At 34.5% G+C, this 15,593-nt stretch overlaps 1 protein-coding gene and 1 pseudogene across 1 annotated transcript; both read left to right on the top strand.

Annotated features, from left to right (window-relative positions):
- Positions 1-10,076: 10,076 nt before the first annotated feature.
- Positions 10,077-12,704, top strand: LOC120166497. The gene is made up of 8 exons (XM_039175758.1): positions 10,077-10,521; positions 10,611-10,748; positions 10,836-10,904; positions 11,002-11,073; positions 11,352-11,434; positions 11,540-11,671; positions 11,812-12,025; positions 12,419-12,704. Exons 1-8 carry the CDS (start codon positions 10,117-10,119, stop codon positions 12,461-12,463), a joined length of 1,158 nt encoding a protein of 385 aa, XP_039031689.1. The 5' UTR covers positions 10,077-10,116; the 3' UTR covers positions 12,464-12,704.
- A 31-nt stretch (positions 12,705-12,735) lies between these two features.
- LOC120166535 lies at positions 12,736-14,962 on the top strand (annotated as a pseudogene).
- Positions 14,963-15,593: the final 631 nt, after the last annotated feature.

The following is a 15,593-nucleotide window of genomic DNA, read 5'->3' as shown; positions in this document are numbered from 1 at the left end:
GAGCCTCGTTGAGTAACAATCCAAAAGTAGAAACATCTTAATTGCAGTTAACGAGCCTATTTACAATTGCAATTGCGTCGCCTTCGACAATAACTCTGTCCCAACCATTGTCAATAGAAAATTTAATCCCTTGAGTGAAAGCTTCCACTTCAGTACCCTCCGTGGAATTAGAATATTGGATCCGCCTACACATTCCTCCGAGCACCATGTCATGAACGCCACACGCAACCACTCCTATGGTTGCAACCTTACATGTAGAGCTATAGGCACCATCCACATTGCTCTTAATAACCTCATTTAGTGGTTTAGTCCATCTCATAGTTTTGATAGGTGTTTTCTTCGAATGTGTCTAATTTCTAGAAACCACAAAGAAGTTCTAGCAGATATTCCAAGCCGTCGCGACAACTGAACGACCTCTTCAAGAATATACTTGTTACGCTTATTTCAGATGTTCCAAAGCCTCACAATTAATAGCGCTAGTCCAAAAAGGTCAAGATGTAATGTCGTCCAGTCTATCAATTCCTTGTAAATGCTTTATTGCCACCTAATGATATCATTGTTGATACCGGAGAATTGCGGGATACCTTTCGCTTGAGGACACTCATTGAGATCATGAATCATTTTTTCTAAAGTGTCAATACAAAAATGACACTTCCCTTCAAACAAACGAACTTTAGTTAGCTTTTTCCCAGTTGAGATCGCTTTATAACATATTCTCCAACCAATAATCTTTATTTTTGGAAGAACATAGAGCTTGTTAAGCTTTTTTCATATTTTTTCATTGTCCCTCGGGATTCCCAATTTGAGTAAAAGCCAATTATAACAAGATTTTGCTGAATAACACCAAGTGGAGTGGTGGCTCCAGATGAGTTTATTCCCAGGTATCAGAGCAATCAAAATATCAAGAACCTTGTTAGCATCTTCCGCGGGAAGGGTTATGCAAAGCAAGTTTTCATCCCACCTGGGAACTCCATGAAGCATGAAGTAAAAAAAAAGGTATTAGGGCTATTATCAGTATAATTATTTATCCACTGAATAGAGGATGAGTCACCCCAAGTATCCCAAAAAACTTTTGTTAACTATCAAAGCCAATTCTCTAGAAAAAGTCATCCTTAAGAATTTTCTTAGCCTTAAAATGCTTATCCAAGCATGGGATGGTCGATCCCCCAAGTTTGCCTCAAGAAGGCTTTGATTTGGTAAGTAGCTTTTAGCATCTGTCCAACAAGGGAATCCGAATTATGAATGATCCTCCAAACTTGGTTACCGAAAAGCACAAAATTGAACAACTTAAGATATTTAAATCTTAAACCCCTCCCTCTTAGATCTACAAAATTTTTCCCAGAATACCATCGCCCACATCTTTTATGTTGTTTGTCTGATCACTAGAAAGAACATATTTGAGAAGTAATATCCTCAATGATATCTTCCGGGAGAAGGTAGCAGGACATGACATAAGTGGGAAGGGATTGAGCAATTAACTTAAGAAAGACCTCCCTGCCTCCGAAGGATAATAAGTTCTTAGTCTATCCCTGGATACATTTAGCAGTTTTGTTCCTTAAGAAACTAAACGTACTAATCTTCCCTTTCTCTACCGCAAGTAGAAGCCCCAAATAATCACTAGGATCATCTTTCTCAGTAACATTAAAAATCCTAAGAATGTTGTCTCTATGCTCCTGTCACGTATTACCGCTAAAGTAAATGCTTGGCTTGTCGTAATTAATTTTCTATCCAGAAGCTTCTTCATAGATGCTGAGAAGGCTTTTAATCTTTTGGGCTTCATCCAACAAATTCTTAAAGAAAATAAGATTATCATCAACATAAAAAAGATGTGTTATCCGAGGACCTCTTAGACTTGCCCTAACACCTTTGAGCATTCCTGGACGTTGGGCATCAATTAACAGCGCTGAAAGCCCTTGCGAAAAAAAAACAAATATGGGGAGAGATGGCCCCCTGTCTGAGGCCTCTCTCTGGGGTAAAGGAGATCAAAAGTTGCACATTAATTCTGACTTGAAAAGAAATCGTGCAAATACAATTCCTTAAGATCAAAATAATATGCTCATTAAAATCCATCTGATTCATTATAGCAAATAGGAAATTCCACTCAACCCTATCATAGACTATTTTCATGTCAAACTTTAATGTTGCTCCCTTATTAGGGCCATTCTTGGAGCCTTTAAGATAGTTGAAAAGTTCATGAGCAACAAGGAAATTATCAGAAATTCCCCGACCGGGAACAAAAATGCTTTGGTTAATCGCTATACATTATGACATGAAAGGTTTAAGCCGATTAATTAACACTTTAGCCACAATCTTATAGATAACCGTACCCAGACTTATTAGCCTAAAGTTTTCATAGATTTAGGGTTAGAGGTTTTAGGGATAAGCACAATAATTATTTTGTTAACCAAGTCAAAATCATTATTACCCTTAAACAAGTCAAGACACATAAATAAGATCAGGACCAACCGTATCCCAAAAAGTACGATAAAATGAGACAGAGAGGCCATCAATACTTGGGGCTTTGGAAGGGTTCATCTGAGAAAAAGTAAGAAGAACCTCCTCAACAGTGAACTCTCGCAAAAGAAAAGATTTGTTCTCCATTGAGACACATCTTTTCACGGTATTGAAGATTAAGCTCAGTGGTTCCACCCTTGAAGAGGTGAAGAGCGAAGAGAAGTACTCAATGGCCACATCGAAAACATACTCCTGCTGATCCACCCAACACCTATTAACATCCTCTAGCCCTTAAATTCTATTCTTTTTCTTTCTACAATTTGCCCGAGCATAAAAGTAAGAAGTATTCCTATCTCCATGCTTGAGCCACACGACTTTCGATCTTTGTAACCAATATTTTTCATCTTTATCAATAATGACTTTTATATCATTCTTGGAGAAGCTTTTCAACAGATTGGTCAGTGATTGTCTCTTCTTCAAGGTCCTTAATGATAGAGCAGAGGTTGAAATTGGTGGAAGAGGTGGACTAAACACGTGGCGATTCCGTTGAGGGTTTGTGGCACAAGGAATTTAGAGCTTGTGAAGCTGTGAGATAAAGTGCCACGTCATACCTACTGATTGTCGGTCCTCTTATCATACATGAATTAAGGGACAAACCAAAGATTAGATATTGGCATGAGTCGAAATATTGAACTTTTTAAGAAAAATACAATGATTTATTAAATATTTATACTTAAAATTCAGAAGAGAATATATAATGTCTAACATTTAAACTTACAATAACCTAAATTGTTATTAGACCAAAAAATTTAAAAACATAAAACTATCTTTATTTAGTACAACCCCTACTTGATTAAATATTTAGTAAATTCTTATATTTTTTAATTCAAATACTTTTTTTTTAAAATGAACTAAAATACTAATCTATCGAACATAAAAAAATATTATAGGGATCATGGCCCTTTGGGCCCAATAGAGCTTCACCCCTTGATGAACCACATTAACTTATAATTATCCATAAAATTTTTACCAAATAAATTGGCTACAATTTCCCACTCAACAACTTTTACTATTTTGACCAGATATTCCGGGGATTATTATTACGACTAGATGTTAGAATAATGTTTTAACTTAAAATTTGTTCATATAAAGGTTTATTATTTAAAAAAAATATCAAATAAGTTTTCTCTGAATTGATGTGTTACTCATCTCTTTTTTTTTGTCTTTCTTAATCGACTGCGGTACCAACTTTATTTTTATTGTATTTTTCTTCTTTATATCGCATCTTTATTTTCTTTTGATTTTTGATTTTCAATAAGTATACATGTGTTACATGTTTTCATCTGCCTTTATGACACGTTTTCTTATATTTTTTTTCATGTTTTCCATTTCTTTAACCTTTTTATTTATCTTTTTTTCTCTCTAAGGGTTGAATTGACATCGTCATGACTGATTAAGATGGCGCTTATCTAGTATTTTGTTGATATTTCCTGCTTTGGACCTTGGGATTGCATTTGGATACCTGATTTGCATTCGTGGATAGCTTTTCACATCGCTTGAGTCTAATTTATGGTTTGTCGATGATCTTTCAATAACTTGATCCCCTTTTGTGGTTCATTTGCTGATGCGATCAAATTTGTTTGTATCTATCTTTGCTCAAGTTTCTTGGTTAGATTTAATCTTTCCTTGTATGGTCCTTATGTGATCTTAAGTTACTAGTTTTGTTTCAATGATTATAGGATTTTTTTCTAATTATGTGCTTAATTTACGATTGTGATTGTAAATCTTTATTGTAATTTACGATTGTGATTGTAAATATTTATTGTAATTTGAGATTTTTCCTATTTTGAATAAAATTAGTTGCTTCTATAAAAATATCAAATGTTAAATTATGGTTGAAACTAATTACATAATTGGATGAATTTGATGATGAAATCGGAAATTTTAGAAGTTTGGGGATCAATTTAAAATGAGGGCCATAAGTTAGGGATAAAATTGGAATGTCCAAAAGTTTAAGGACTATTTTGTAATGAGAGTCATAGTTTAGAGATGATATTAAAATATTCAAAAGTTTAAGGACCAATTTAAAATGGTCATAGTTTGAGGACATACGATACAATTAACTCTTTAAATTATAGAGTATGTTTAGTATTTTGTTTGAAATTAAGTACTTGATATAACTAGATTATTTAATATACATGTATTTTAAAGGTTATCATGCCTGAAAGGAATAAAACAAAACAAAATGTGTTGAACATATCATTCCTTAAATGATATATAATGTCCTTTTCTACACATATTTTTATTGAAAATTTGTATAAAAAGTTCATTAAATTTAATAAAAATATTTAATCGTTAAAAATATTAATTTTTATTTCAAACATATTATCAAACAACGCCATAACTCGTCATTATCGAAGAATTTACCAATGTTTTCTTTGTAAAAAAGTTTATATTTATTTTCCACGCTTTTGAGTATTAAATCCTAGATAGGGTCAAATTGACTGTATTTTAAATATATATATTAATTAAAATATTTGAATTTAGTAATTTTGAAACTGATATACGCTTTCTTTAAGTTATTATTTAAAAAGAATTTTCAAATTGCTTGACTTGGTTGACGCTTAAATCATTACACCGACCGGAGAATGCAATAAGCCTATTAGAGATTAAATATATTCTTATTATTTTAGATAAATTATTAAATTTAATATTATGTAGCAAGAGAAAAAAAGTTCATTTTATTAAAAGAAAGAAGTTTAAAATCTTAAATTTTAATTTTAAATTTTTAAATCCGTATTGATTATAATCTTAACATAACTCTACGTAGTTAATGATAGAGCGATGATAACCATCAATCATTGTCATTGAACACATAATAACAATAGATGACATAGTATACATCCCATGTTTTACTTAAATTACATTTAAAATAATACTTATAAATCCACCATCACAAGGTGTTGTAAATATGCATGTGGGCCGGGGGACCACTCAAGCACATTCTGATAGACGTTACTCCATAACAGAAGTGCAAAATATTTGGGTGAAATTAGGGTTTGATGCTGTTAAAGAGTAAATATGACTAATATTTATCTACTCATGCAGCAGGAGCATAATCATAGCTGCCATCATCATCATCATCGCCTTCAAGAGAAGCAGCAGGGGCGTAGTCATAGTCTCCGTCGTCATCGTCGCCATTTCCTTCAATGCATGCTGCCGGCGCGTAGTCGAACCCATCGCTGTCATCATTATCTCCCTCAACATGCTTCTTGCACCATGGAGCAACAACCTTGGATAAAGGCGACATTTTTCTTGATGCTGCAATAAGGTCAGCTGGTCTAGTGATCAGTCCGTGACTTGTGTTGGGTTCCAAAGGATGGGATATATAAGTGCTTTTATAGACGGTGGTCTTGGCAGAGGCGGTGGACAAAGTCTTTCCGACACAAGCCAAGCACACGAAGAGTGTGGTCTAAAGACTGAAGGTTGTGTTGGCTTGTGCAAGACCAATTGCCTAAGCTGACAAGTCACCAGATTCTCCTCTGTATCTTATCATTGCCCTTTGGGTGTTTAGTAAAGTCATCTTGAGCATGATGAACCGAGGGAGTATGGGATGCGGTCACATCCTTAAAATTTTTAAATTTTCTTATATTTTTCTTTATATTTTTTATTAATTATCTAATGTCGCACATCTAAAATTTTATAACTCCATACTCTCTAAAATCTTTAATATAACTTCTTAAGTTCAAATTGTCTAATATAAATTTCTACATCCATCCCTAATTTTTAATGCAGGATGCTGGGGTAGACTGAAAAAATCTACGGCTGATTTCGCTGGATACGAAAACGAGAGGCTCAGATCTTCTTAGGACTAGCTAAAGCCAAATAGTGGTGGCATCTATCATTATATGCATGCGCACTATTTTCAGACATGGGAAATTGGTTGTTGGATACATATTATATACATCTTACGTGTAACAATATTTATGAGAATGGGGTTAAGATTGGGGTTAATAAAAACAAAGCTTTTAAAACAAGATGACAGTAATGCTGCTTGATGCTTTTGCTATTAATTAGGGGAATATTGATGGAGATAAACACACTTCAACTTGGTGGAATAAATCTCATAAAGATAAACCATATTCATCTTGTCTTATTAATCGGTTTTAATATTAGCAACATACCTTGCCTCAGCTGGTTGTATGTTGTAATTGAGAAATTATTTGATGGATACGATTTATCGCTTCATCTATGATCACAGGGAATGAGATCTAGAAAATTTAAAATAACTATTCACTTCTTATTTATCTGTAGGAAAAAAGTGAATATTCACCTTAAAAAAATGAGATTGACAAATATTATTGGTCGGGATCATAGATAACGTGGTGAGCATTATCCATTTAATAATTTTTCGTTATAACTATTTTTTTTCTTTAAGAAATTATTAAATCACTCTTCTCTCATACTATATTTTAGACATTAATTCGATTGTACTTTATAATTATCAATTTAAATTTAAATTAATTTATTCATATATGAATTGATTTTACCTTAAACTTATAATTATATAAATATTAAGTTTTATTACCTGTTTTATTGATCTTAAATAGGCTTTATATTGAATAAACATATAAAATAATAAATATTAATATTTAAATATTACAATTAAATAATATTTTATCTTAAATCTAAATTTTCAGAAAAAATCTTATTAGAAAGTGTTAAAAATTACTGCAATTACATATCATTAAGACTTTAAAATTTAAGAAAATGTAATATTAATATATTTTTTTATAGAAGCAACTAATTTTATTCATATAAGAAATATCCCAAATTACAATAAATATTTACAATCACAATAGTAAATTAAGCACATAATTAAAAAGAAATTCTATAATCATTGAAACAAAATTAGTAACTTAAGATCACATAAGGATCATACAATGAAATATTAAATCTAACCAAGAAACTCGAAAAAATATATATACAAACAGATCTGATAGCATCGATAAACGAACCTCAAAAATAGATAAGTTATTGAAATACCACCGACAAATCGCAAATCAGACTCGATCGACGTGAAAAGTTATCCACGAACACAAATCGGGTATCCAAATCCAATCCGATGGTCCAAAACAGGGAAGATCACAAGATATCAGATAAGCGTCATCTTGATCAGTCGTGACGATGTCAAATCAACCCTTAAAAAAGATAAATAAAAAACGACCAAAGAATGGAAAAACATGCCAAAAAGCATTAAAAAAAGTGTAATAAAGACATATGAAAACGTGCAACACATACAAATTTATTGAAAAAAAAAATAAAGATACAACATAGAAAAGAAAAAGAAAATAAAAAATCTATATATATATATATATATTTATTAAATTAAGGTGATTATAGAATAGTATCTAACTATCTGTTCTAATTACTCTTAACTTTTTGATAATGAACGCTTAATTACCCTATTGTAGTCGTTGATGCTCGAACCCATAATCTCTAGGGACAACAACGATTCTTTTAATTACTTAAATAATTTGGTTGGTGCATATATATAATTATCACGATTTCTATCCATTATTATTTATTAATAGCGAATCAAATAATTAATTTTTTTGCAGTTAATTAATTTATAAGATTAAATCAATTCATATGATAATTTATTTATTGAAAATTTCACACAGCTGTACACCAATTTTCTTCATATCAGCGTGAGAAAAAAAATTGGTTATTTTAATAATAATATCTCATTTTTATTATGGTAAGATAAATATCATATGAAAATATGTTGAATGAGATTTAATTAGATTGGTATTATTGTTTTGCCACATCTAACAGATTATAAATTTGAGTGCACTTAATTTAGGTGCAATAATCTCGCGCTTAGAGATTTAGAGATTCTAAGCAATTTAGACATTATAATTTATTCTTTAAACTACGTATATAAGCAATCTAGTCAATTACATTAGGTATGACGCAACCAAGTTAAAGCAAACTTAAGCACACATTTAACCCCTAAAATGAAAGGTTAAAAACATAAACTACAACCTAAATAGGGCTTTAGAGCATTATAATATCATAGGCAGGGTTTTGAAAAGATGCTACTATAATCCCTTAAAATTAAGCTGCCGGAGCATAATCGTATCCGTCGTCGTCTCCGTCACCATCTTCGTGTGCTGACGGAGCATTGTAATTGTCGCCATCATATTTAGCCGATAAGTTCGGGCTTAAAATATCATGCCCACCATCGACATACATTATCATGCTCACGTTTGAGCAGCTTCCAAACCTTTTAATAATACCATCATCAGCAATATCATGCATGATGACACATGACTTTGAGCTACTCATGATGATACCGAAATGTAAGTGAGAAAGAAGTTTTAGTTTTTTTGACGTTGACTTTGACTCTAAAAGGGCAGACTTAGGAAAAACAAAGGAATTTGAAGACTTAGGGTTGAAACTGATGGGAGAGGGGCGGAAGATTATATAGGGAGAAGCACGAGGCGATTCCGTGGAGGGTTTGTGGCATAAGAAATTAGGAGCGTGTGAAGCTGTGACATAAATGCCACGTTGCCTCCATCACTGATGAATCTATAATTTTTTTTTAGGGTAGACACATATATTAATAATATAAATTTTTTGATACGGTAAAATTTTAGAGTGTGCATCATAGAATTTCAGGGTGGACACACATACATTAATAAAAAAAAATTCGATTTTTTTCTAAAAAATAGAATTCTAAAAAATTTTAAGATGAACACGTGACCACTCTAATATCGATACGCCACTGGCATCCATCGAAAAGCGAAAAAGAATCATGTTTTTGCATTGATACGAATAACATGTAAAGAATAAATGCAACAAGATGGTTGATTCCGTCTGATCTTTTTCTCCTTCTGTTGTTGCCATCCATTGTCAGTTTTTTTGTGAAAGGTTCTCGTGGGGTCTCTAGTCGTAGTGATCGTGGTGGAATTAGAGGGGATTACCGAACGGGTTGATCGCGGGTTAGGCAGTATGCGATTCATGCTCGTTAAAATATTTTATTGTTAGACTCGACTCGTTGTTCGATAAACTCATTAAAATTTTACTTAAATTATATTCGTTAAAAAAACTTGTTGCTCGTTAAGTTCACCGAAATTCTTACCTTATCTTTTAATTATAAATAAAATCTACTAATACTATATAGAGTTTAAGATAAACGTAAATTAACAAATTTAACTAAAAAATTATTAAGAGAGTGTATAAGCAATTATTAATGAGTTGCTTATAAACTTATTGACTCGAGCATTAACCAACTTTTGACCGAATTAGGTCGAGCTGCTCATCTCAGTAAGCATTCTTAAATGAACAATATTTAACCCCCAAATTTATTTTACTTGATTTTTATAATTTATTAATAATAAATGTAACATTTCTTAATTTCAGCTTAGTTTATAAAGACGAATGGATCTTAAAGATTTATATGTATAAAAAAGAAAAGGTTTGCATTTTAAACCCATTATAGGCCCAAATTAGCCCAACCATGAAATGACCCTGTGGCCTGAACCAATGGCAGCCAATCGTTTCCCTGGCTGACATTAGCCGTTTGCCTCGGCTTCAAACCGAAGCCTCAAGGTTGCTCCATGTAAACTAAAGCAGAAGCTCTCGTTTATTGAACCAATGGCTGCCGCTCACCTTTCAGCTCAAATTCTACAGCCAGTCCTTCCTTGCTGCGGCAGTTTCCGACGCGTTAACGCCACCGGAATCCCATCTACTTCTCCTTCGCCTCTTACAACAACCTTCAAGACAAGAAACCAAAAGTTAAAGTGGGCACGTAAATTAAGCCTGGTGGAGCAAAGCAGCCCGCCGAAACCAACTTTTGATGTCGAAGGGTTAGTTAGTTTCTTGTATGACGATCTTCCCCATTTGTTTGATGATCAAGGGATTGATCGAACGGCATATGATGAACGAGTCAAGTTCAGGGACCCCATAACCAAGCACGATACCATTAGTGGTTATTTGTTTAACATTTCTTTGTTGAAGATTCTCTTTAGGCCTCTGTTTCAATTGCATTGGGTCAAGCAGGTTCGGTTTATTATTGCGTTCTTTTTTAATAGCTTCAGAACTCTTTTCAGCTTGGGTCTTTGCTTATTTGACGGGTTGAGTTGGTATAGACAGGACCTTATGAGATAACAACAAGGTGGACTATGGTGATGAAGTTCATGCTTTTGTCTTGGAAGCCTGAACTAGTCTTTACTGGAACCTCTGTTATGGGCATTAACCCAAACAATGGAAAGTTCTGTAGCCATGTGGTTAGGTTTTTACTTTCTTCAAAAAACAATTTTTCATTAGGTAATTTTGATGTCTTTGTGAAATTCGCTATATATAATGTACTGTAGGACTTTTGGGATTCTATACAGAGCAATGAGTATTTTTCACCAGAAGGTTTATGGGATGTATTAAGGCAGGTATGTCTATTTGATTCTGCAAAATGGCATTTTTAAAGCCATAAATATATGGTTTTGCCGCGTCTTATATGTTCTAGAATGTTATCTTATTTCTCAGTTGCGGATTTATAAGACTCCTGACTTGGAGACACCAAGATATCAGATACTGAAGAGGACTGCAAATTATGAGGTCGTGTTATGTCCTCCCCTTTCTTAAAAGAAAATTTGGAACAAATCAGTTCTACATCTATAGTTTCTATTAACTATATAGTCTGCTAGGTAAATAAACTCATTCCATTTCGGTTTTATAACCACACAGGCATAAGTAAGCTTGTAATTCGGAAAATATGAATGAAAAAGGGGGGGGTAATTGTTTGGTAAACTGATTCAGTAACGAGTAGGATCTTTGGAGAAATTTTGCATCCACGATGTAGTATTCACAGTGTATAACTGTTGGATGTTATGCAGGTAAGGAAATATGCACCGTTCATAGTGGTAGAAACAAATGGAGACAAGCTGTCAGGGTCAACTGGCTTTAATGCTGTTGCTGGGTAAGTGTCTTCCATTTTTCTGGAAATCCAATTCATTATGCTTTTTTCGATAAGGTTTACTTATTCCTTTATGCCTGATATGATTGATCAATTCCATTGGCATAGGTATATCTTTGGTAAGAATTCTACAACTGAGAAGATACCAATGACTACTCCTGTGTTCACCCAGGCACTTGATCCTGACTTGTCTGATGTATCCATCCAAATTGTTCTTCCATCGGAGAAAGATTTAAGCAGGTGAGGCTTCTCGGTTTTACAGGGGTCCGAAACATTGGTAGATACTTGTATTTCCGACTTGGAAAATGACAATAATAACCTTTGTTTTCTACTTTGATACTTTGTTTAAGCAACTAAGCTGTGTAATTGTACTTCAACAGTCTGCCAGATCCTAATCAAGAAACAGTTAACTTAAGAAAGGTGGAAGGGGGGATTGCCGCGGCATTGAAGTTCAGCGGAAAACCAACAGAGGATGTTGTTCGTGAGAAAGAGAGAGCACTGCGCTCTAGCCTTGTTAAAGATGGTCTTAAATCAAAGATGGGTTGTTTGCTTGCACGCTACAATGATCCTGGACGAACATGGAGCTTTATGATGGTATGATTCTGACTTTCCTTAAAAATTATGCTTCATAAGTAATCTAAGAAAATGTCATTTCTCTTGAACGTGTGCTCCCTAACTTTGATCATGACAAAAGTTTATTAATCAAGTTCCCATATAACTTCTGAATTTAGCCATGAATCTTCTGTTCTTGAACGAGTACTATGGTATGCATACTCTGTAATTTGCTTCTTTGATGCATACTAGCTTGGTGGTGGCCCTTAGATAATTGCTACTTTTCTTCGCTTGCTGGCTTGTAGGGACTTCATCTTACATGTTACCTAAGAAACAATATAAGATGTCCTTTACCATATTGTTTTTATTACTATATATACTCACCTTAGTTACTGATTCCATCTCTACGTTGTTCTATGGGGGATTGCATTGAAGAGAAACGAAGTTCTAATTTGGCTTGAAGATTTCTCTTTGGATTAACAAGAATACTCTTCACGGATCGTTATTTTCCCGATCTCAAATCGTCTGTTACAGCTTGAAGTGGTCATTAAAGAAACATAATAAGCCGTCTCTGGTACCTAAGCAACTTGCAGTGTAAAACATTTTATTCTTGCCAATGGTCATAGATATGCATCAAATTAAACTATCTAGGAATGAAACTTGTAGAGGCTGATTAATACCAGCGCCTGTTTAGAGACTGAACTGATCTGTATACGTTCTCCGGCAGCAAAGCCTTTGTTTTATTGTCAAACATGAGATATTGTACTGCTGAAGCTATCTATATACTGTCATTCAGCCATGGTTGCATGAATTAAAAACCGTCTTAAAGGAGTAAGTAAATTAGAGAAGATAGCCCCCATCTAAGTTGAATTTTAATTTTTTTGAGTCTCTCCAACTTTTTTCCAATAAAATAAAAAAATTACAATTCAAAGATGTTATTACTTATTACCACTAACTTTCCCAATAAATCTCGAGTCTTTGATCCCACCATCATTAAGGAGTCTACCTGATTTTTAAGAAATCAATTAAGCTAGCTGAGGTATGCGAAGCTTGGATATTAGGCAAAATTGGCCCAGTATCGGACTAATTATTTAGTCCAATATTGCTTCAAATATTTTATTTTGGGAACTATGATTTTTGTTACAGTGACTTGGAACTCATTAAGTAGACATTATAAGTTCTAATAAAATATATTTTTTAATTAGAACTTGTCATTACGACGTGACATTCGATTAATTTTTTTTAAAACTTGTTACTTTGATGTGATGAATTTGAATAATAAAATATTATTTAGACAAACTTGTGTGCGTGACGATTTTATCCGTTTATCATAAATCCCAAAATAATTCTGAAAATGACCTAAGAGTCAAATTTTTTTACCCGTGTGACCTGTTGGGCGAATTTTGCCCGGAGCACATTGCCTAATCACCCATGGATTGAGCCCCATCTTGTAGTTATAATCGCTGCTCAGCTCTCAACATTTTCTGTCCAGGATCTTTATGATCTCTGGGAGCATCTTCAGTTCAACCTCATTTCTGTCGTCATCTGCACGACACTTCTTGTTTTCTTGTCGACCCTTTACTTTCTGACCCTCCCTCGCCCTGTTTATCTTGTCAACTTTGCTTGCTACAAACCGAAGGAATCTCGGAAATGCACAATTCGTTGATCATTCACAAATGACTGGTACATTCACAGATGATAATCTTCAGTTTCAGCGTAGGATCCTTGAAAGGTCGGGGCTTGGGGGTTCAACATATCTTCCGGAGGCTGTCCTCAATGTTCCCCCTAACCCATCAATGCATGAAGCAAGAAAAGAAGCGGAGGCTGTTATGTTTGGTGCTATTGACGAGTTTTTGGCCAAGACCTCCGTAAAACCCAAAGACATTGGAATTTTGATTGTTAACTGTAGCTTGTTTAATCCAACACCATCGTTGTCTGCCATGGTTATCAACCATTACAAGCTTCGAGGGAATATTCAAAGATATAATTTGGGAGGAATGGGCTGTAGTGCAGGTTTGATCTCAATAGATCTTGCAAAACATCTTCTTCAAGTCCACCCCAACTCCTATGCACTGGTTATCAGCATGGAGAACATCACCTTGAACTGGTACTTTGGAAACGACTACTCGAAACTTGTATCAAACTGCTTATTCAGGATAGTAGGGGCTGCGATACTTCTCTCAAACAAATGGTCAGACACAAGAAGATTCTGTAGGCAAGATCGGTGTTTCATTGTCAAAGGATCTCATGGCAGTTGCCGGTGATGCTTTAAAGACCAACTTTACCACATTGGGGCCTTTGGTTCTTCCAATGTCTGAGCAGCTGCTTTTCTTTGCTACATTGGTTGGCAAGAAGCTTTTGAAGATGAAGATCAAACCATACATCCCAGATTTCAAGCTAGCTTTTGAGCATTTCTGCATTCATGCTGGAGGAGGAGCTGTTTTGGATGAGCTGGAGAAGAATTTGCAGCTGTCTGAATGGCACATGGAACCATCAAGGATGACTCTTTACCGATTTGGGAACAGGTCAAGTAGTTCTCTTTGGTACGAATTGGCTTATTCTGAAGCTAAGGGTAGGATTAGGAGGGGTGACAGGACATGGCAGATAGCATTTGGTTCAAGGGTAACAGTGCGGTGTGGAAAGCTTTGAGGACGATAAATCCAGCAAAGAAGAAAAACCCATGGATGGATGAGATACATAATTTCCCAGTTGATGTTTCAAGGGTCTCGACCATCTAAATTCCAGGACTTGCTGCAATTGCGGTGTTATTTTCATGTTATCTCACTTTTAATTCATCCCAAGTTTTGCTTTTGCATAACACAGGATAAGTGATAGTTTCAGCGTTGGGTGCAGGACATGTTTGCATTTAGTTATCTAGTTTCCGAGTTATTTAATGGGAGTAGCCCGAGTGGGGTTATTATTATTGTTGTAACAAGGCATTGATTCGAGGGTGTTATGGGAACATTAGAGCATTCTTTTGTTGCCAAGATAATTTCATGAGAGGCTTGGCTATCTTCCAAGATCTCATCATTTGACCAGAGATGTGTACTGGGATTTGCACCTTGTTGCTTCATTTAATTTATGGATAAGTGATAGTTTCAGCGTTGGGTGCAGGACATGTTTGCATTTAGTTATCTAGTTTCCGAGTTATTTAATGGGAGTAGCCCGAGTGGGGTTATTATTATTGTTGTAACAAAGCATTGATTCGAGGGTGTTATGGGAACATTAGAGCATTCTTTTGTTGCTAAGATTATTTCATGAGAGGCTTGGCTATCTTCCAAGATCTCATCATTTGACCAGAGATGTGTACTGGGATTTGCACCTTGTTGCTTCATTTAATTTATGGATGGCATTGTTGACTGAAGCTCCTTCATACGTATGCTAAGGGTTATGATTGCAGCTATTCGTTTTAATCAGTTGAAATGAACCAAAGATAGCTTAGAGGCGGCTTATAGATCAATCTAGTCCACTTGCAAGGGCTACAATCTACTCACTAGAAACTGTCGAATGATTTAGTGGGGTGGTGAACGTTGCATAGTTGATTTAATGCTGAAAATACTTGAATCCTGATTGAACACATGGATCAATGACCAAGCTTTCACATAACCCA

Source organism: Hibiscus syriacus, unplaced genomic scaffold, assembly GCF_006381635.1.
Source record: "Hibiscus syriacus cultivar Baekdansim isolate YM2019G1 unplaced genomic scaffold, ASM638163v2 tig00111640_pilon, whole genome shotgun sequence".
Lineage (NCBI taxonomy): Eukaryota > Viridiplantae > Streptophyta > Magnoliopsida > Malvales > Malvaceae > Hibiscus > Hibiscus syriacus.
The sequence above is the reverse complement of the archived record's forward strand: the minus strand, read 5'-3'. Positions and strand labels throughout refer to the sequence as shown.

Bases quoted from the DNA above. Each gene is read 5' to 3' on its own strand.
- LOC120166497 (XM_039175758.1), top strand. From the start codon at position 10,117: ATGGCTGCCGCTCACCTTTCAGCTCAAATTCTACAGCCAGTCCTTCCT. The intron at 10,522-10,610 runs GTTCGGTTTATT...GAGTTGGTATAG, and splicing joins AATTGCATTGGGTCAAGCAG to ACAGGACCTTATGAGATAAC. The intron at 11,074-11,351 runs GTCGTGTTATGT...GATGTTATGCAG, and splicing joins AGAGGACTGCAAATTATGAG to GTAAGGAAATATGCACCGTT.